The sequence below is a fragment of the Archocentrus centrarchus genome, chromosome 24, assembly GCF_007364275.1.
Source record: "Archocentrus centrarchus isolate MPI-CPG fArcCen1 chromosome 24, fArcCen1, whole genome shotgun sequence".
In the NCBI taxonomy this organism is placed as follows: Eukaryota; Metazoa; Chordata; class Actinopteri; order Cichliformes; family Cichlidae; genus Archocentrus; species Archocentrus centrarchus.
In genome coordinates, this window is record NC_044369.1 from 8,271,283 (window position 1) to 8,294,284 (window position 23,002).

At 41.3% G+C, this 23,002-nt stretch overlaps 1 protein-coding gene across 1 annotated transcript; it reads right to left on the reverse strand.

Annotated features, from left to right (window-relative positions):
• Positions 1 to 3,958: 3,958 nt before the first annotated feature.
• tfap2d (transcription factor AP-2 delta (activating enhancer binding protein 2 delta)) lies at positions 3,959 to 18,285 on the reverse strand. The gene is made up of 8 exons (XM_030721892.1): positions 18,125 to 18,285; positions 16,940 to 17,458; positions 13,794 to 13,854; positions 9,087 to 9,252; positions 7,446 to 7,564; positions 7,195 to 7,336; positions 6,138 to 6,251; positions 3,959 to 4,833 (listed from the first exon to the last, which is right to left on the reverse strand). Exons 1-8 carry the CDS (start codon positions 18,161 to 18,163, stop codon positions 4,617 to 4,619), a joined length of 1,377 nt encoding a protein of 458 aa, XP_030577752.1. The 5' UTR covers positions 18,164 to 18,285; the 3' UTR covers positions 3,959 to 4,616.
• Between the last annotated feature and the right edge of the window lie 4,717 nt (positions 18,286 to 23,002).

Consider the following 23,002-nt stretch of genomic DNA (forward strand, 5'->3'; position numbering starts at 1 on the left):
CAGGTTTAAACTTTAAAAACACACTTTCAACTGAAATCCGGGCAAGAAAACACAATTAATTAGCCACTCAGGAGGGCTGCTTTTGTTTTGGTATACTCACTGCTGGTAATGTGGTGTGGGACTTTGTTTAGTCCAGAAAAAGTCAAACTAATAAAAACAATGTCCACATATCAGTAATAATTTAAGCAAAAATTATGCAGGAATTGCTTCATGTTTAAAGATATGGGACAAAAGACACAGCACCTGAGCTAAAGTTTGTCCATTATGTTCCCCAGGATCTAACAAATGGAAGCAGATGCAGTCGATCACCGTTTCACGGAAAACAGGATGTTTTGTCTGGAGTCTTACAGGGTGAAACGAATTGCAGTAGCTCATGAGGTGTGCGCACTGTGCAGCTGACAGGGTGTGATGGGGACAGTAAGCAGGACGGTAGCAGAGCAGAAAAGGCCCGGGACTGAACGGGATCAGGACGGAGGAGGAAGAGGTTTTAGCAGAGAAGCTGGGGAAGAGGAGGAGGTGGAGGAGGAGGTTTATAACTTCAGAGACTGGAGAAATGGGGCTTAGAAGTTTGCAGAGTTTGGTATTCGTGACTGTGGGGCTCACTCAGCAGGAGTTATAGTCCCACTGAGACCCCAGACAGTCTAATTCATGCCCATATAAATGGCTGTATTCATTGCATGCTTTTCTGGTTGGTAGATGTACACTTTTAGTGTGTGTTCTGCATGTTAAACATTACTGCATGTAAAAGATCAGGTCTGCAGTGAAATTATTAGTAAAAAAGAAAGAAAGAAGGTGCATATAAATCCCCAAATAAACAATAGTCTACACTGAAGGCCGAAGAAGAGAACAGTGAAACAGACAATATACTCTGATTCCTTATGAGGTGATAACTGAGTATTGCATTGTAATACAATCAATAGTTGGTGTGAATTATGCATCAGCCGCCCCATCACATTATGCATTACTGTTGTCAAGCTTGTGATTCATTCTTGTCCATTTTTCAGTTTACAGACACTCCGACTCCGAGTCCACCTATCGATTTCATTTTCCAGCTAATTTTGATCAAGCTGTTCATTATTCTGATGTGGGGTCAGTGGGGACGTCTTTCGCAGGGATTACATGTTTATCACGCAGCGTAATAACAAACGAAAGCGAGATTAGGTTGCGACACCCGAGTGTATATTTGCACATGTGTAGCTGTGTGTAGGTGTGTATAGTATTTATCGTTGTCCCTCAAATGAGCTGCAGCAGCCATCAAAGAACCAGTTCGGAGAGCTGCTTTACCTCATGCACATCGCTCTGTTACATCTTCGCACGCGGTGCAGCAGCGTACATCCATCCACTTACATGAAGGATGTTCCTCATGTTGCTGAGACTGAAAAGAACTGAAACTCCAAACACAAAACGTTAGGATCTGTGGTGTGTCATGTACTCATTTAGTAACCCCCTAAAGCAGCATGCTGCTCACTGTAAACTCAGGCTCTCTCATCAGATCAACTTTCAAATCAAGCTTCTCTTTGGCAGGTGGCACCACCAACCTTAATATGAGATTTTCGCAACAGGATTATCATGGCCTAAAGAATTCATAATAATGGCATTATTGCAACATCAACTGAAAATGCTATCATGTCAGATTTTTAAAATTTGATCTTAATGTGTCTTTTTTCTCCTTTGTCTGGCAAAAGAATAGCCGGTTTGTGTTTTTAACTTTATAAATGTAACCAAATAGGAGATTATTCACAATATTGTTATATGTGCTATTTTATCGTTAGTACCAGTACATCGTGGCAGCCCTGTCTCCAGACTGACATAATGAAGTGTTTCAGAACCTGCAGTAAACATTTCTGCAAATCCACTGAAGTAAGGAGCAAAAAAAAGAACGTTGAAGTTCTGATTATAAGAGATATTTTCAATCAAGTGGTGCAAATGAGTAAAAGCCTGAAGCCATGAAAGCTGCTCTTCTGCTTCTCATGACTAAACCTTTAAAGTAACAAAAAACACAAAAACAAGAGGAACCGGGGCTTCAGCTTTTCTAGTCATTTTACTACGAGCGTGTGTTTCCATTTATCGAGTCTTTATATTTGCTTGTTTTGTCCAATCCACATCACAAAAAAACATTCAATATTGTGATAGAACGTGGTGGGAAAGCTGCAAACCTTTGAGGCTGGAAACAAGGTGGCACTTGTGCTTCTTCCTTTTAAGTTAATCAGAATTTTTTGACAGCTGATCATCTGCCTGCTGACAACAAAATAACTGCAGTCTGGCATCAACGTAAAATGTTGTGATAACTGCTTGATAGTTTTGTGAAAGTTTGTCTTGCTGCAATCTTTTGAGTTGTCGGAGGATTGGGTTAGCCTTTTGGCATCATTATCCATAACCCTGAGCTCCACCAAAGCCCAGATATTAAGAAATGGTTTGTTGATTTAACCCAGTCTGGTTATGTCAAGCAGTTTTACAAAATACATTTATTGACTTTCTTTATTTTTTTTTAAGTTGGCAAAAACTGATTGTATTTGTAATTCCAGCTCAACTATTTTAGTAAGTTGCTTAAATTTTCAAGGTTAAATGGACTTAAATACATAGTGTTTGCTCCTGACTGCTTTTAGCTGCTTTTGTATTGAGCATATGCCTTCAGTAAAGGTTTAAATGCTACATAAAACTGAGTTGTGTCTTTAGTTAACGTTTTTAGTTAACATTAAAAGTTTAGGGGTTGTGGACACATGTATACCTGAGGGAAAACACTAACTACATGCGTTTATATTTGGATGATAACACCCTCTGTCAAATATCAGGCCAAACAATAACAACAATCCTGGGAATATACTAACCTTCTGCACTTGTGTCAATTCCTTCCTTTACATCTCTCTTAGCCACCATTACTTTCCCACCTGATGCTTTGCTTGCACTGATTCAGGGTGACAAACCCGTGCAGGCATCACTGTAAATGCATCCTGTCTGATTATGTATTTTTGTGTTATGCAGCGAACGTGACCTCCTTTCAAATGAATGGAATATTAAAAAGTAAACAGAACCTGCAGAGCCCGGATGGAGACGCCAGCAGGCAGCTGCTCCTCTCTGTTTTATCATTAGGTTTTTTTTTTTTTTGTTTTGAAATATAAATAAACAGAAAACATGACAGAAGTCGCTCAAACAAAGAAAGCACGCATGCTCGTGAACACAAAAGAGGCTTTTGAACTTTTTCTGTAGGTAGAGCCTTTTCTCGCAACATTAGAGAGGAACTCTGGCTTTCAATAATTGTAACACTATGAACTCGTATGGATAATTCACTCTCGCTGGCTTTGATCTATGCTGCCTTTCTTTAGTCTGTACTCGCTCTGTCACCTCCTTCTCTGTGTTTTATATATGGTGTGTGTGTGTGTGTGTGTTTGTGCAGGACATATAAAGGTAAATTGTAGAACACGTAGCAACTGTCTTTATTGAACACCAGCATTTTAGAAGGTAGGGATTTAACATATATATTGTTGAAAGCCTACAAGAAAAGTAATTTAAATATTTATATATATCTTTACAAATGTTCATGAGCGAGTCAGAGAGCTCGTGTCGGCTAAACTTGCGATCTGGGGAGTGTACAAAGATAGACATGCACAGGGTAGAGTAATGCTGGCAACTGTAAAGTCACCTTTTACAAAATGGCTGAGTTGGATCCTTCTCTCTCGCTTTCACTCTATCGCATCCACACACACACACAAAAAAAACACACACATACACCACAGTGAAGCCTACCCCAGGCAGTGGCTTACATCAGTGTCACATCCAGAAACACTTTCTTTTCCTCTTTCATCCACATGGTAAACATACAGGCTGTTATGGCACTGATTGTACGGCATAAAAATGAAAAAACAAAAAAAATTCTGCTTGGTGTTGTTCAAGTGCTCGTACAGGTGAAGGTGTGTGTGTGTGTGTGTGTGTGTGTGTGTGTGTGTGTGTGTGTGTGTGTATCAGGGTTTAACAGTTTTTAGCTGTTGAAGATGTCTGGAAGGTCTAATTGTTTTATTTTAGTCAGCTGGAAACTGCACAAAAAAACAAACCTGTAACTTATGTGGTTGCTGTCTCTTAATAATTAAATACAAAACACATTAGATGATACTTTAGAGGAAAAAAAAACAGCTCCAGGTTTCATAATTTTGCAGAGTATCCACACCTGAGTTAACTGGATTGAACTCAAATCCCCACAAACTCTGAATATGTGTGTGTAATATGTATGATTGTGTTGGCAGTAACTCCCCAACCTGTCCTGGGAAACTGTATTGTTTACTTCCTGTTTTCAGAATTAATAAATAAACAAAGTACTAGATGAGTCACAGCCATCTCCATGGCAAGGCTCCTCCTTGTCATGATGCACACACAAACACGCACATGCTTACACTGGATGTGTTGCTTTCGCTCACACATCAGGATGTCTTGCTTGGGACAGTTCAGTTAGTGTTGCATTTCAACATAAGATAAATAAATAACAATAAATAAGAATTGTCCCAAAGAAGATACAGTAATGCATGGGAAATAACACATCCTCTTTCAGAGTGCACACACACACACACACACACACACACTCCTAAATGCAGCGCTCCAAGGCACGGGGACCAGGTGGGTGGGGGCTACTCAGTCTTTTCTGTTTTCCCGTCTTTGCTCTGGGGCTCGGCTGTTTTCCGGAGCTGCGTCTTTTCCGAGCTGTTGTTGATCTGTTGGTCGCCGGCTCCGCTCGTTTTCCCACTCGAGTTTTTGTCCAGGTAGTTGAGCATCTCGCTCAGGACTGTCTGGAAGGTGCTGAGAGCTGCACAGACTGCCGGCGTACCAAACCCGTGAGTGATCAAACTGCCAGGAAGGAGAGGGAAATAATTATTAGAACAATGACAAAACAAAGAAATGCAGGTTAAATGAATCAGTCGAACTGTTGGGGTTTGTATGACAGTAACAGCTGAAGTGGCGCAGATTTTCTCACACCTGCAGTGAGACCTTCCTCCTGCATTATGGAGCTTCAAATCCTCTGAAAGGAGTTTCTTTAGTCTGTCAGAAAAGCCTCTCTGTGATGCTCTGTGATGATCTGTTTCCACGGTAGTTTATTGGGAAACACAGATATTCTACAGCTGTTTTAGTGAAGGTGTGAACACTGTCCAGTTTAAACTATGATATACAGATATGAGCTTTGCCAATTAGTAATTTTCATAATTGATAATTGTTTAAATTGCTTTTATTAACTAAGGTGATTCTAAACTTGGCTGTTGAACTGTTGGTTTGCAAAGGAAGATGTTTAATAAAATTCACCTTGGGCTTTTGTAATTTTTGACAGAGACTGTTCACTAGTCCCAAATTTTATAGACTATTTTAAAAAAAAAATCACTATATATATATATATATATATATATATATATATATATATATATATATATATATATATATATATATATAATATTTAGTGGCAACAGACACATTAGCTAAAAGTCATATCACATATTTGTAGTGATCTATAGTGATCTATAGTCCTAACCAACAATATATATTTGTATATTAGAAACAAAGTTTACCTCAAAAATCAAATAAAATCAGACATTAGAATCTGATCATTTGTGACAGGCATCACAAATTTAAAAGCACCCCAAGATTGCAGGATTATAATAAAAAGGTAAGAGTCACTTTTTAAGCCTGCTGTTGTTTCATCTGTCCAATCAGATCACTGTGCCAGTTTGTCCAGAGCTAAATAGCTGTTCATCCCTGAGCATGGACCCTTAAGTTCACAGAAAGATGCTGTTGTTCAATCTGTCACTTTCTTTATACCACTGAGCTCAAATCCTGTTTCTCTGCCCAGCATTATACAGTGTATCTGCCTTTAGAGGTCTGATAAGATGTTATATCTTCTGCAAATGATGACGCCATAGATGTGACATTTCTGCTAACAAGGCGCTGTTTCCTCCTCCTCTGTCAATTGTGCCAAATATCAAACTGCACAGCTGCATCTTTCTAAAATGGCAGAGAGGTCAGTGGGAAAACACAGAGCGAAGCTCTGCAAGAAAACTGTCTTTGCTCAGTAGATTTAGTGTCGAGAGTGACTCAAGATTGGCAGCATCCTTTAAAAAAAAAAAAAAGTTCCATTATTTTCTTGAACATGTCACACGTGTTACCTGAAGTGTGTGAGGTGTCTCTGGATGTCCAGGTCCAAGATTGGTGTTGGTCTGGAGGAGCCCAGAGGAGAGCGATCTTGGCTCAATAAGTCCTGGAACTCCTTACAGATTTGCCTGACGGACAGAAGGAGGGACTGAGGGTTTACCATCTGTCTCCAACAAAACCATCACAATCTGAGAGGCTTTTTTTCTTTCTTTCTTTTTTTCCTTCCTGCACCCACCCTCATCACTTTGGATCCACCCACATCCAGATTCAAGTTATTTCCACAGGTTCATTGTCTTTCCTAACATGATCCCAAAGATTCTGCAGCATGCAGCATTTTCTGGGCTGGCTTTTCTGATTTCAGTCAGTGTTATAGCGACTGCTGGGCTGATTTTATTGGAACAAAATCTGGAAAAGAGTGGGAGGTGTTTCCCCTTCAGCATATTCACTGTTTTACAGTGTAAGAATGAAATACAAATGAAGCTCTTACAGTTATATAAAAATAACTAAACTAAAGCCTACAATTTGTGAACGTGATATTTTAAAATTCACATACAGTGTACGGTGTAGGAGTTTACAACAGTATTTCCAGTTTGAGCATCAAGTCTGTATTTGCATATAACACCAAAGCTTCCCTACTGTTATTATGTTTTCTTGTTAATTATGTTTATGCATGACTTTTCTTTAATCAAAGAATTCCTTCGAGGTGGATGGTAGTGACTGTAAATAGGAACGCAAGTGTTTGAGTAAAGTTTAAGAATGCAGGGATTAAAATTATGGAAAAGATCTATCCCTGTTATGTGCCAGGAATAAATTGTCTGTACCTTAAATTAATTTTCATCTTAAAGTACAGGCAACCATTAGTTTAAATCTGCCACTTCTAATCTGATCAATCCCAATGTGGCCAAGAAATAAAAACATTCATATCTGCAGAATTTCAAAATAAAACCTCCGTGTGACCACGCAGTTGCAAAAGTTTCTTATTTCTTGCTATCTTCTTTTAGTGTGTGTCTGTACACTGCATCTATATGTGTATGATTGTGTGTGTGTGTGTGTGTGTGCTTGCATTCTCACTTTGTAGCCAGGACCATTTTCTTGCGTGCGCTGGTTTCTTTTGGCTCACTGTGCTGCCTCGCCAAATGTTCACCCACTGCCTTACTGGGAAACTCTGTCTCACAGGTGTAGCCGAAGTCCCTCGCCAGGTGGAGCGCCTCACCTAAACAGAAACAAAGAGGAAAAAAGGACGGATGAGGCAACTGCTAAACTGGATTATGAAATTAATGTAGCATAATATAAATGGAGAATGAAAAAAAAAAGTCATTTACCTTCCACCAGGGAGGTGAGCAGTGTGACGTTGGCAGCTTTCCTCCGTCCTGCCGGAAGGTTGAGCCCTAAACGGTCTAATTTCTCACGAAGACACCGGCCTCCATTCTTAGACTTCGCTCTGGGGACATGTAATAAATAAACTTTGCATCACATATCCTACATCATCAAACAATTAACCCCAAAAGGCTGAAAATCTGGAGCACATATCATCATCAGCAGCAGCAGCATTGATTAACCAGTCATTTTTCATAGAATTAAAGTGCAATCAAATGAATGTGAACTTCTTGTTATACAAAAAAGGATGTGCTTAATTAAGTCTCACAAGAAACAAGGGAAGAATATAGATTTGTTTTGATGTGACAAAGCCATGAGGTTAAAACAGAGGCACATTGATTCCTTAATCTTTTATGCTATTTTTTAACAAAAACATATGTGCTTCCTTCCTGCGCCATAAAACTTTAAACCTGCAGTTCCACTCAAAACAATTTTCTGCACATTTTTGTTGTACTATGTAAAGTGATTATTGTCAAATGGCACAACAGCAACACAAAAATACCATATGATGAAAACACCCAATCCCAAATCCTCACCTGTTAGATATTTGCAGTTTATTTCCTTCACATGAGGATCAACATTAGCTATTTGCACATGTATTTTATTTATTTATTTATTTTTTTACTTTGCTCATCTTGTAGGACCAGCCATATTCTCTGTGCTCACTCTCTCCTCTTCCCCCCTTCCCTTTCTCTCCACCTCATCAATAATACAGTGCTGGCAACTCTTGCTTTCCTCTGGTTCCTCTGATCCTGGCATGCATTGGCCTGGTCTCGCCTCCCTCTGGCTCGCTGGGCATGGCGGCGCGTGCAGCCCCGGCCCTCATTCGCCTACAATAGTCTTTGTGGGTGCTGCTATATATCCTCTGTTTCATCTGAGGGCTACAAAGATTCATCCAGCACTCTTCAATGCTCACCAGCCAGATTTACACTTTAAAAAAAAAACCTATATTTTCACTTTCAAAGTCCCCATCCATCACACTCACCTCCTTACCTCAATATTATTACATGTCTCTAGAATTTAACAGTGTGTGGACACACTAAAAGGCACAATTTTTTAAATGTTTTTTTGCACCACTATTACGTCAAAATGTTGTTTTTTTTTTAGCCATTGCTCTAATCTGCCAAATGAAACTGTTAACAATTCTGCTGCTGTTGAAACACATTTGAAAATTGGGCTCCACGCTCTCCAGAGAGGATGTTGAATAACCTGTAAAGTTCTACTTCAGAACCAGACATCAGAATCTGATGAATGCCTCAAACTCATCAAGGTACTGGCCAGTGGTCACAGTGGATTTAGGATTTATTTATGAGAGGATATTTTAGGCCTAGACTCCTAATGAGTTTGTAGTTCTTTAAAGCTTTAAGCAGCTCTGTCATAACAGCATATAGATCCATAATGCTGCAGCAAGATGAGAGAAACTTCAGCCGTACCAAGAGAACTCTCAAAACAGTTGATAAGTTTGATTTGTCTTCAAGTTGATACATCAGTATACTATCTTTAATCAGTGCAGTTATATTTAGAGAAGCTGTGATGAAGCTCAAGTTTATCATCAAACTAATATCCTGTATGTGCATCATACTGACCTACGCAGTATGCCGCCCAGTAGGGAGGCGTTGAGGCACTCTGGCGGGGACAGTCTTCTTTTCACCTCAGCAATTGTCACTTTGTACTTTGAGGTGGAGCTGAGCAGCGAAAGCCGGCCCGGTACCGAGCAGAACAAATCTGTAGGATTCACCACACATGTTCCCCCTGCACACAGAGAAAGGAAGCTTGTTACAGCAGACTGCATGAAAAACGGGCATCACTACAAAGGACTAGATGACCAAAGTTAGGCTACTTTTTTGCTATTCAAATATAAGTTGAAGTGCAGTGTAAGGTTGTACAATATGTCCTCATGAAGGTAACAGCTTTGTAGAATATACATTATAACACTTTAATCTGACAAAAAAAATAGACAAAGCAAACAATATACCCCCAAAGATCTGGATGTCACACCAACTTCTGTTGCTGCACTAATTGTCTTAACATTTATAATCCTATAATAGTACAATATATATCAATAAAGTGTTGATACAACATTTGTTATTTAGGTTCTGCAACAAAAAGTTTACAGATTATAATAATAATGCATGCATAATAAAGTGTTTCATAGAGGGGCACCTACAACCCCTTTTGCAATGAATGCTGTTAATAATGAGAGTGTGCACTACATTTTATCACAAACGCAGCAACATAGTTTTTCATACTTTTTTTTTTCAAAGATGCTTTTATGTCTATATTAAATGCATCCAATAAAAAATCAAGTTAGACCTTGAAACAATCTTGATTCAGAAAACATATGAACACTTTGGTCTGAGAAAAGAGTGCACAAAAGCATAAATCAGCAAGCATTCAATGAGCATTTGGATAAGCAGTACTCAAATGACAGACTGAAATGTCTACTTTGGTAGATAACATGCAAATGTGTGTTTTTCTGTGGAAAAGTTTCACTGGATGAAGCTTTCAGTGAATGCTACCTCAGGGACAAGCATGCAGAATATTTTGCACCTTTGTTCATAGAGGGTGGCTTCAGCTGTGTACACACTTTGCATGAGGTCTCCTTGGTTCTGATTTCAAAGAAACCCACATATCAAGATGTGATATGAAGAATAAAAAATCAACTATGAGACTGTGAACGCATCAAACAGGAGCTCTATTATTCAATTATTGGTTCATATTAACAGTTTGCAACAGTATGAATGATTTGCAAGTGTTCTTTATGACGACAAAACCTTTTTTATGAGACTGTTCTTTTACATCATGCCAGCCCTGAAATACATTAAAGATTAAACTTATTTTGACCACATTTTTTTAAATTCACCTTTTCCTGCTGTTTTCAGCCTCACTGCATCTTTCCCATAAATCAGCTGAATTTATTTAGTCATTATATAAACAAGGTGTATTTTCGTAACCTACCAAAGAAAAGCACAAACCAAAAAATGCTGGTTCACAGCTTATATGCCCCTTATGTATTTATATGTAAGCATAATGTATGTTTAAATATTATTAAATAAAAAATGAATCCCTACAATGATCAAGTATCTTCATTCACCACAATCAATATGTCTCCCAGCACTTTTCACTAGTTAAATATTACATGCTTTTATTGCTGTGTATATATATTTATATCTTCTTCAGCTCAATATATCTCTATGTAAAAACAATCTGGTGTTATTGCAAGGGGGGGAAACAAAACCTTCTTTAAGTCATCTACCACCAGCTACCATGTTGATTTCATTGTGTTCTTGAGGCTTCTGAAAGTGTGAATAAATGATTTTGGTTGTGCAGTGAAGGCCCTTTCACATTATTAATTGCGTCTGAATCAGTGTTACTGGTTCCTCCTGGAATTTATCGACTGTTCTGAGTAGGCCTATTATTATTAAACTTTCACATGAACTAACGTCCCAAGCAGCCGAAACGCAAGGTTTCTGTCTGATGTACTGTAGGCTATATTCTATTATTCATCTGCCTCATTATCAAATCTAACAGCAGGGTGTGTCGCGTTGTTATTAAGGCGTGCTGGATATGATGAAATGAAGAAAAAAGGATGCCATTTAGGCCGAAGAGAACAATGCTGCAGGCGAAGATTGGCTGCACACGCCAATCTTTTTATAGGGCACAATTTGGCCACCAACTAAGCCTTATATATGACCAGCTGTAACCCATATTTCTGCTCTCAGAATCTATTATTCACAATCCGCAGAAATGTGCTAGATTCGCATCATTTTCTGGCCACAGGAAGGGTTGAGGTTAGACATGCAGCCTCAAAAACATGTCATCCGGGCTGAGCACCATGGACAGCGGCTCGCACCTTTCATTCCAGCACCTGGACAGCGACTCATGCCCACAGCACAACTGTAACATCATAATGGTGTGGAAACAAAAGCCTGTTGTACTCCAGCGGGCACCACTTTGTACAAGACTGTATGGGACTTGTGTTTCACTCAGGCTGTCAAAAAATGGACGGTTGCAGGTCGAGGGAATCGATTGATACTTTTGGTTAAGCCTGAGCCCCCGTGTGTGTGTGTGTGTGTGTGTGTGTGTGTGTGTGTGTGTGTGTGTGTGTGTGTGTGTGTGTGTGTGTGTGTGTGTGCGTGCGTGTGTGTGTGTGCGCGAGCGCGAGCGCGTGGTCCGGCTCGACAGTGTCTCTGTAAGTGACACAAACCGGGCAAACCTGTCTGTCAGACTCACGCGCTCTGACAGGGGCGCACGTCTCTGAAAACCGCGGGTTCACATCATATTAATTCCCCTAAAAATGTTTTGATTCAAAGTAGTTTGTATTTTATGTTGCCAAGGGCAATCGAAAAGAGCTATTGCCGGTAGTGCAGTCAGTGGAGCGCGCGGGCCCAGAGGCGATAACGGTATTTAAGCAACGGAGAGTAGCCTCGGGCTGCGGCGCGAGCGGCGGGCGGGATCACACGCGGAATCAAGCGCCTTTTACGAGTTTGCCACGAAAATTAAAGAAAAAGAGACAAGGGCCAAATGCCATTCTCCTCATATTTTAACAACAATGTTTATAGCTCCAAAAAAGCCCGCCAATGTCTTGACAGAAGAGAGAGATGTGCGTGCATGGGATGTGGTAGCGGGGGCGCGCGTCTGACAGATCGGCTTGATCTGTGAAGCTGCTGTTAGAACTGAACTGGAAAAGGGATAGCAGGGTGATTAAAAACACAGACGACTCCTCCTAAGTAGGATCCGCATTTCTTGAGTGATTTTCTTTTGAAAAAGGTTATGTGAATATTCATGCCGCCAAAGCCGCAGTCAGAAAGAACAACATTAATATGATCTCGGCTGAATCCGGGGCCCCGCTCGGCATTAGCATATCAAAGCGTCCGCCCGAGGCGAGAGAAGCTATCGATACGGGAGCGGGAGGTAAAGCAAAGATTATTGGTTGTGATGGTTGCAGCGGCTGAGCTCAGGGCCAAATACGGCGCACCATTAACCGAAAGTGATAGCGAAGGGATTCCCGCGTCAATCCGAGAGAAAAGCCCCAACACCTAGGCAGAGCTGATGAAAAATTAAACCCGAGACACAGCCTTCCTCTCAGTGTGGAAAATTACACACAGTCCCCACAAAAAAAAGAAAAAAAAAAAGAAAAAAAAAAGAAGCTTTCATGTAGCGAAAGATCCACAGCATGCTGGAACCCACTCCTGAGGAAATTGGCTGGCCTGCTATGTGTGGATGCAGGCCGGGGAACACATCCACAGTTTCCCCTGGAAAACCCAACCTGAGCCGCCTTCCTTCACCGCACCACAGCTTAAACACTCGGGCTGCTGTGCCAGATTAAACACACGGGTACATACACATAATAGCAATTACTGCACTTGAGACACATAGACCGAAGGATTCTTCTGTATGTACCACAAACAACCAAAATTATTAATAAAAAATATGCCCACAAACAAACGAATGCAATTACATAATTATTATATCCCTTATTAGTTTCAAACCATTAAAAAATTATCTTAAAGTTTTATATTATTATAACTATACACATTTATAAGCACTAGGAGGATATAGAATTGTATTGTTAAAATAAACCCAAATCTGACTAATTTATAATAATATAGTTCTTATAATATAATTGATTATTTCAGTATGTTGAATTATACTTAATATAGCGTTCTTCTGCATTCTTTTTCTTTTTTTTTAATCGAGACTGAATTTAAGATAACTCAACCATGAATATCACATTGATAGCCTACAATATGATTATTACATGAAAACAAATGCAAGCCGCCAATCTTATAAAATATTACCTACACGTCTGACTTCAAAATAAAAGTGTCTGGTGTAACTTGAGTGTGACAGGGTATATGTCAAATGCACATTTAAGTAAGAGTTCAAATATGAGGCCTATAGATTAGTATGTAATATATTTTTAAAAAAATAACCATATGAATTCATGACATTTTAATCATGTCAGCAACACTCAAAGCTAAGGTTTGGTATGACTGGAGTAAAAACGTGGGTGATGAGTGACAGTCCATTGCATGCTGGAAGTGGGGAGCACTGCCTCTGCGCCTGTACAGTGCGCTGCTGTTTAAATAGGCGACAAATCGGGGCCGTTCCTGCTGTAACGTGTTGACAGCAGACAAGAGAGGAGTGTTCCGCCTGTTTGTCTGTCTGCTCGCTGTCTTGTCGTGTCGAGCCCGTGAGTGTTCACGGCCTCCGGTACAACAGCAACAACAACAATAACAACAGCAGCAGCAGCAGCGGAAGACGCAGCAGAGAATAAACGGGGGCCTTACCTCTCCGGATGACGCCCCCTTGGCCGTTCAGCACGAGCCCACACTGCGCTTCCACGGAGCCCTGCGGAGACACGCACTCATTAGGACGAGCGGGGAGGTGAAATCACTTTAACCACATTCTTTTTTGTACACCGCTGGAGCTTCCCAGCTGCCAGGCTTTAGATGCAGCAACAATTAGTACGGTTTGTTTCTTTTTCTCTGTATGCGGTGCAGTCATTCTTTATGGACATCCAAGACGTGAATCCCTGTTTTTCCACTTGCAGCCACACACTGACAGCCAACCCCATGCCATGCAATGACAGGGGGATATCAGAATAAATAAAACGCTGATAATAACTCTTGGGCAAGTGTGTGTATATTATATATGCCGATAAAAAGTCAAGTATTGCAACATACTCGTCCCTGTTCAAGCAAACAAATTGAAGGTAAATTTTTGGTTTAGAAAGTCACATTATAAAGGTCCATGCAAATATAGATCAGTGTCCCAGTTTGGTAATGCAGAAAGGTCTGCATTACCATTATGATGCGTTCTTGTGGGTTCAGTTCTATACAAATGATTCGCACCTTTTAGATGAATATTGAACCTATATCTTTCATTCTTCCATTTTGGGGCCCTGCAGATTAATCTTGTGACCTCTTTGGGATGCCCCGACCCACAGGATGACAACCACCACATCTATATCATTAAAGCCCCTTCAAAGCACCGCAAAGTTCAGCAGTAAAAGGTTAGGGAATAGGAAAAAAAGCACCTTACTGAGTCCAAACACTGGCCCCTGTTGCACGCCCTTTGAGTAGTTTTCTAGTGTTGGAAGCCTTTTTGTTAGAAAGTGTACATCACTTAGCAGGCTTTGAGTAAAATTGAGGGCACAGCGAAATAAAGCATGCAGCTCACGGCTCACCAAGAAACGAGCTTAATTTGAAAGGCTTCAGGCTATAACCGAGGACAGCACAACTCATGCAGACTCAAAAATGAGCAAAAGGTGTCCAGAATTTGTTGCAGCCACCACCAACCTGTTGGGGCATCAGTGTCTGTGTACACACAAGTAACCAGGCTTCAACATATATAGGCCTGCATGTATGAAAACCTGTTACCTCCGCCATTTTTTTTTTTTTAAAGAGCAGATCAGACTCGCGTGCTATCAACAATGTCATCAAGAAAGGAGAACATGCGCTTTTTTTAAAAATTCAGAAAACACTTAATCCCCCCGTGCGAGCCTCCAGGCCTGGCCCATGCAGAAGCCCCTGATTAAAATAAAGTGGGGAAAGGGGAGCTTGTTGTTGCTCTTTCTTAACCAGCTCCTGCTCTGTTTCTTTTCTTCTATTCCGAAGCTAAAGTGATTATAAAATCAATATACAAAACGCAGAGGTCTTGCATGAATTAGCTTAGTGACGGGAGAAAGGTGTGGCAGCTGCTTTTGTTCACCATGAAAATCTCTTTAACCCGCTCAAAGATGCGACCGGGCTGCACGAGACCATAGGCGCATCTGTTCCGTCCATACATCCGCCTCGTGCAAGCTCAGGTTCACGAGCCGTTTCTTTCTTAGCCTCAAAAAAAGGGTCAAACCTGTTAAGCATTTACGTCTCAAAAGCATAAAATAAATCTAATATTTGCATTAACAAGTGTGCCTAAAATAAAATAATTGTGCAATTAGTTATATAGGAAACGTTAAATTATATACAAAATGTTAAGCAGAAAAAATCTTATTAGTTATCAGTAAATTAAAATGATTAAATCATATGCAGAAATCTAAATTTAAAAAAGATAAAATAACAGGTTATTTTATAAATTTATGTCTGTAAGTTCCTAAATTTGTTCCTATATTTGAGTACTTAAAAAAAAAAAATACACTTCATCACCCTTGGGCAATACTGCCACACCCTTTAAATAAAGTAAAATATATTAAGTAAAATAAATCTGAATATTATTTATATTGATTTATTTAAATGACTTTTTAAAAAACCTTAAAGTAATATGACTCATAATTATTGATCCTTTTGTACAAGACGAAAGCGTTGTGATGCGTTCACTGTACGCCTATATATTCTGCGTAATGAAAAAACATCGATAAAAGCTCGACTTTCTGAATTAGAGTAAAAGTGGTAAATAGTTAACGTGACTGAAATTATGTGCCACTATGTTAAACTGTGTTTAACTAGAGCCACGTTTGAAGCAGCTCAGATGTCGCTGCATAAGTAACAAAGTTGATTGACGTTAAGTCGGTAATTGGATAAACTACGGTGCTTTATGGTGCTCGAGCAGGCCATTGTGCCCTGAATCCCGATCCGTTAATCCGCCCTTTACCGGAGAATAGAGCAACCAGCGGCTTTTCTTTGCCTCAGCAGACAGCCGGACACACACACACACACTCACACACACACTCACACACACACACACACACACACACACACACTCTCTCTCTCTCTCTCTCTCTCTCTCTCTCTCACACACACACACGCGCGCGCGCGCGCTCAAGAACCGTGCGAATCTATTTTCATCTCGACCATTTCTTTACATCGAAAAGAATTATGTAAAATATGGGTCACGTGTGTCTCTGGAAAAATAAAGGGCGGATTTCACAATGGGATTGTATAGACTGCCAGTCAATTAACCTTTAGAAACAGGCCTGCTTTTCAGAGGCACCGTGCCGTGTGGACTTGACATTTACTTCGCCTGTTACAGTCACGTTTGCTTTGGCACCAAAATTATCTCAAGATTATATCCAATATGATTTCCAAAAAGATAAGTAAGACAGAGTCGCTGGACGGAGATAACTATAGAGCAGTGCAGCTTTGTAAGTGTCATAGACAGCAGACAGATGAGGCAGACAGGCAGACAGACAGACATCTGGCGCTGTCTTTCTGTTCAATATTTTGGGATTGCTGTGTGGCTGGTACAAGGGGGTGGGGTGGGGGGTAAAGTTTTTCAATAGTAGGCCAGTGGGACAGGGGTACTGGGGCACTGGGTCTTGTAAAGGCTATGAGGGGCTGTTGCCCTGCTGTATCCTATTGTAGGCTATACTGTACGGAGCAGACTTAACAAACCAGAGAAGAGAAGCCGAAGGAAAGAGGACATGGGCACAATAACATGTTCAGGCCGTGAGGAGAAGAGAGAATAGCGAGGAAAGAGAAATGAGGGCCGCCGGTACCTGCAGGTCGTCCGCCGCAGGAGGAGGGAGGCCTAGGCCGGCGGCGGGCAGCAGCCTCTGGTCCGGATGGTGCATACCGACGCCGTAGGCCTGCGAGCCGTGTGACGTCATCAGCGACAGGTCATGGCGCCGGTAAGCGTCGAGGCAGCCCAGCTCGCGCCGCTGCTGCTCGTCCAGGCACGAGGACTTGAGGGCCGAGCGCGCGTTGTGCAGGTTGATGAAGTCGGCGGGCTCTCCGTGGTGGATCTGCTGGTAGTATTGGCCCGAATGCAGCGAGTTCAGGCCGTAGGCCTCCGGGGCCACGGCTGGGTGGGAATGCTGGAACTCGTAGTGGAAGGACTGGTGGTGGAGGGGCGTGTACTGGTGGTTGGCCGAGAAATAGGGTGAGGCGAACTCCGTCCCCGCCGGTGTCGGGTAGGTGAGCGGGGAGGAGGAGGAGTAGGCGACCGAGGAGTTGGCTACGGACTCCAGACAGCCGAGCTGCATGAGCCGGTAGCTGTTTGATCCGTCGTGACGTATCTACAAGATAATAAAGAGACGGGGAAATATATGAGCCGTGTCATTTAGCATCAGCCGGTGTCTCCTCTCTCTGCCTCCCAAACACACTCAAAAACACAACTCACACACTCAAAGCGCTTTTTTCCCCCCCACTTTAAACCACCTGAAGGAGATGTCATTTCCACACGCCCGGGAGGGGAACGAACGCGCGGCAACAGGAGCCATCGGTATTTTTTTCCTCCCTTTGGCATGCCTGTCACTCTCCTTGCAGCGTTTTAAAAGGCGTGCTGTTATATATTATTGTTATTACCGAGCTGCTGGCAAATTTACTGTCCCAGCTCTCTCGCTCATTCTAGATGGGAGGTAAGCAGAGTGAGGCACAGCGGAGTGTTCCGCCCTAAAATGTCCTAATCACACCGTTACCGGCTCACACACGAGCCTCATTTGCTTCCACACACTAATAAAAGCCTCGTTTTTACCGGCAGCCGCAGCGACTCATTTCTCCTTTCAGGCATACTTTAAAAAATATCCTTGCGATAAATTATATTCCAGTTTAGAGACTTCCTGAAAGCAGACGCTACCCCGAAATGCTTCCGCAACTCCCTTTAAACCAAACAGTATTTATTCCTCTACACACCCGCTGTAATTTCATAAATTAAAACCTGTTCAGTAAATAAATCAGCCTACCTCTGCGTCGTGGACAAGTCCGGGGAAGGTCGCTGACATTGTGCTTTCTCCAAAGTAACCCGTATTTTTTTTCCTCTCCTCTGTGGCCCGGTCGAATAATAATAAAAATGTCTTAAAATCCCCAAAAAGCGAGAGAAATGGAAAAGTCCCCCCTCGCGCGCTCTCGGTAACGGTAGAAAGCTGGCGGAACGCGAGCGTCTCCCCTCTGCACGGACGGGGCTGGCTCACGGATTTTGTACTTGCAGGGTATTTCTCGGCTGATGTCGTAGGTCCCTTGGTAATATAGAAGTTTTGAAAATTAAGCATCAGCACTGAGGAATGGGAGGACAATAGACGGAGCGGAGCATCCCAGGAGACACGGAATAAATATTGTATCTTCGCCTTAATAAGGAACCAAGTGCTTCTTTCAACATTTTCTACGCTTTTTGTGGACATTTTCCTTTTTGAGCCGTTTGTGTTTTCACAAGGTCTTCTGCTCGGTTTCGTCGGTTTCGTATTATTGTTTTTGTTTTTTAATATATATTCACATCGGCTAAGTCGTTTTACAAACAAAAATGTACGGATTTTCAACGGAAATGTAAGTTTACTTTGAAATATTTTAAAGCTAATTTCGATTTAAGAACGGAATGAAAAAAAAAGAGAGATTTTCTTCTGTTCCTGCACCAAACTAGTGGTGAATTTAGCAAGCTTTAAGAGGAGGATTTAATTTTTTAAACGGCAGGTTTTCGATGCTTTCAGCATGGATCAAATGTTTTTAGATTAATAACTATCACTTACTGCTTTCAGGCTGTTTTAATGCTACGGTTTAATTGCAGGTTTCATAATGTTTTCACTACAGATTTATTTCATGCACTGAGAGGATTCGATTAAAAATAACCTCTTACAGGTTTTATAAACCACCAACGTATATACCAATTTAAAATATTTTCTTCTAACCATAATTAGCATGATTTTAGTTATTTTTACAAGCTTAAGGACTGGATTAAATCGACGGATGAGATCTAGTTATTACTATTATTATTATTATTACTATTATTATTAGTTTAGTTTAGTTTTTGCTTATGCATGGAAAACAGCTTTTGATGAATCTTGTTTCTCCTTTTTTCTTTCTTTAGGGGGAGGGGGCCTGCTTTGTTAATAACCAACCAACCTTTTTCATATGTGATATTAGCACTGTATATATGTTAGGCGCGTGTATGCCCATTATTATTATTATTATTATTATTTTTATTATTATTATGCATTTTTCGGTCAGTCGGTCAGCCTCGTGACCCCTCTCTCTTCCCCTCTCTCCCTTTTCTCTCTCTCTCTCTTACTGCCTCTCTCCTCGTGCTGTAACTCACCTGAGCAGGCGCCCTCGGGGTGGTCCTGCCCAGCTGCACGGAGCCGTGATGGTGTTGTAAAGTAAGATGGCAGAGGGGGATTTTTTTTTTTTTTAATTGTTGTTTACATTTGCATGAAAAACTTATTGGGAGGAAAAATAGACGCTATAATCAGGTGAAATCTCTTGTTTGCCTTCTCCAATTTTTAAGTGGCTCATACCTTATATAGGATAACGAAGCATAAAAAGTAACAGGTGTACAGAACCGCATGAATCAAAATCCAAGGTATAATGATTTAAATATATACAGAAAAACGCAATCTATAGCTTATTAGCCCTTAGGCCAACCGGGAAGCAATAGATATATAAAACAACAACAACAAAAAAGCCAAAGCTTGGCCACAGCCTGAAGAGCAGCAAAGAGGGAAATAAAGGAGAGAGGAGGGGAAACTAAAGAAGGAGAGGAGAATTATTCTGTCTGTCAGATTTCCTGCCATTCAAAACAAACCAGCCAACACACAGGGAGAGGGGGGCTGCAACCCACAGCAGAGATAAGCCTTAATCAGTCTTGTTTTGGATGTTTTTTTTCCTACTCAGCTGTAACTGTAACCAAAGCGACTCCCTGATATTATTAAAGTGCAGACTGTGACCGTGCAGACGCTGGGACGCCGAGATTGACTCTGCAATTTAATTAAGCAACTATTTTCCCTCCCATCTGTTACTACATGCGTCTCTTTCTCTGTCCCAATCGGTTGTCGTAGTAATAATAATAATAATAATAATAATAATAATAATAATAATAATAATAATAATTTTGAGATGGACATTTTTGCTCCTTTAACATTAATTCTTATTGATTTTTCTTCACATTGTGTCATTTCTCCTACTGAAAATATAGTCATCATCTTTGGCCCCATGGCTAGAACAAACAAACAAACTAAAAAAAAAAGACATGTAAACTAAAATATTCTACAAGAGCTCCCTTTTCTCCTTGATCAAGACTATTTAGCTTATACTCCTGTAGTCAAGTCTGAAAAAGTCCTCATAAGAAACACAAACGGCCCGGGCGGAGACACAGGCGGTGCAGGGGCCGTCTTAAATAGCTCCTTTAAAAAGTTCTCAAGGCCTTTTATATTTTAATTAACTGATAGCGATTGTTTTGCCTCGAGGCTCGACGTGAAACCTCTGCACGACGAGACCGGTGAAGGCCGGTTGTCGCACGCCAGGTATTAAAAAAACGAAAGAGAGGGAGAGAGAGATAGAGGTGGGGGGGGGGGGGGGGGGGGGGGGGGTGAGGGTGGGAGAGGAGGAGGAAGAAGAGGAGGAGGGGGGATGAATGGGAAGGCCACCGGGCAAAAAAGAGACGGAGGGAGCAAGAGAGAGCCGTGGTGTCAATTAAGGTATCTTAAGCGATGCTAAATTTGATCGCATGATCGTGATTTTTCTGTCATCTTATTATGGCCAGAAAACAGTAACAAAAACTGACCGGAATTGAGTGACAAAATGCCCCTAGAATGTTACACAGCTTTGATTAAATCTGTTTTTTTTTTTTTTAAGAGAGTGGGAGGGACAAGCTTGATCAAACTGTGGGCAGGAAATCGTGTTGACATATAGACCTTCAGTAGAATGGCAGCTTAACCTGTTTCCTCTCACATCATTATGAAGATCTGGATGAAAAGACAGAAATTTACCTGAAGGTGTAGGTCCGTGAGTTTAAGAGAGAGTGAGAGCTAGCTCAAGCAAGCGCGCATGAAATGTGAAACCTGGTGGTTTGAGCTCTAGAAATGGCTTCAAGGCCAATCAAGTGTGTTCCTTACATCCAAATGGGAAGCAACTTAACGCGCCACACTCCATGGACTAGCATCTTTGCAGATAACTGAGACCATTTATTATTATTCATGTCGGCTGACGGTGAACGCTGCTTTATTCAAGTTGTGCTGCCACCGTCGCCTCCAACTCGAGGCACCAGTTGCACGGTAGACGGTCCTAATAGGGCTTATTGCCGACGAGTGGCCCCGCTTTACCGGGGGCTGGAAGCGCCGCACCAGATGCGCACTGATCTCCGGACAGGAGCCAGTCCATCTGCCGCCTGACGAGGCAGGGAAAGGCCCGAAACCCCGCACAGTACAGCCCAGAGGCGAGAATTTAGATCAGCCCCAAGGTTTCTGGATGGACCGCTGAGAGCAGAGGGCCATGTTGTCACACAAGACAGCATGGAGAGGCAGAAGATTAGATTTTAAGCTCACAGGGGCGGTGTGGAAAATTTGATTTTTCAAAAAAAAAAAAATTATGTTTTTATGGCACTAACTGTTCCGGTGTAACATTAAATAAACAAATTAATCAAATAGCCAAATGCATCATATTGTATTTAACTTAAAATATAAATGTCATAATCTGCTTGTCCTTCTTCTCTGATTTACTATCAGACCTGATTGGTTTAAATGGGTTAATAGTGGGCCAGCACTTATTCATAATAGATCAGTATATAGCCTGCAGTCATTTAGTCCATTGCTGCCAGTGTAAGCAGTAATCCCCTTATAGGCTTTAACACTACTTTAAGTATATTGTGTCATATTCTAACACTTGCAACAAGCCATGATGCATTTAGTGGCTCACGGACTCCATGCTGAGTTTTAAAGAGCCTATATATATATATATATATATATATATATATATATATATATATATATATATATATATATATATATATATATATATATGTATATGTATATATATATAGGCCACACAAGCTAATGTTTGTACCACTTTTTTACAAGCCACACATGAAAAAGTACTATTTATGCATGTAATGAGAGGACACTTGTAAACTCATTCTTCATTCGCGTATCTAGTCAGTCTGCACTTAGTTGAAAGACACAACTTAAAAATTCACAATGCTGTCTGCTTCCAGTCTATGAGCACATGTGCTGGCCTTGTTTATGAGTCTGTTTGGTTTTTAATCAGCCCCGGTTAGACACCGGCTTCATCTGGCCATGAGCGTCCGTTAACTCGGTCCCTTTTGCTGTGTGTGTGTGTGTGTGTGTGTGTGTGTGTGTGTGTGTGTGTGTGTGTGTGTGTGTGTGTGCGTGCGTGCGTGCGTGCGTGCGTGTGCGTGCATGCATGCGCGTACACGCGCGCGCCTGCACCTTTCCAGCTTAAAGTAACCACTGACATAATGAACGCAACAATAACAAACGGCCCAGAAGATGTTTGTCCTCCGTCAACAGCAAAAGCAATTAAGAAAAAAATAGTGTCTGACCTACATAAAGGATGCGCCTCGGAAGGAAGCACAGGTTAATATGCTAATATGGATCTGCTAATTGTGGGGATTTACTTGTCGGTTTGCGGAGGGGAGGGGCCGGGGCGTCACTGCCTTGTTTAAGCCTTCGAGATCTGCAGCAAATTAATTTCTCCCCATGCAGTGCGTGAGGTGAGGAGAGCAGAAGAGGCAAGAAGCAGGTGGTCGCCGTTAAATGGACAGTCAAGGAGAAAGAGACCAGTATGTAGTCTTGTCCAGCCTGGTCTAAAATCACTCTAGAAATGTGGGTTGCATGAAT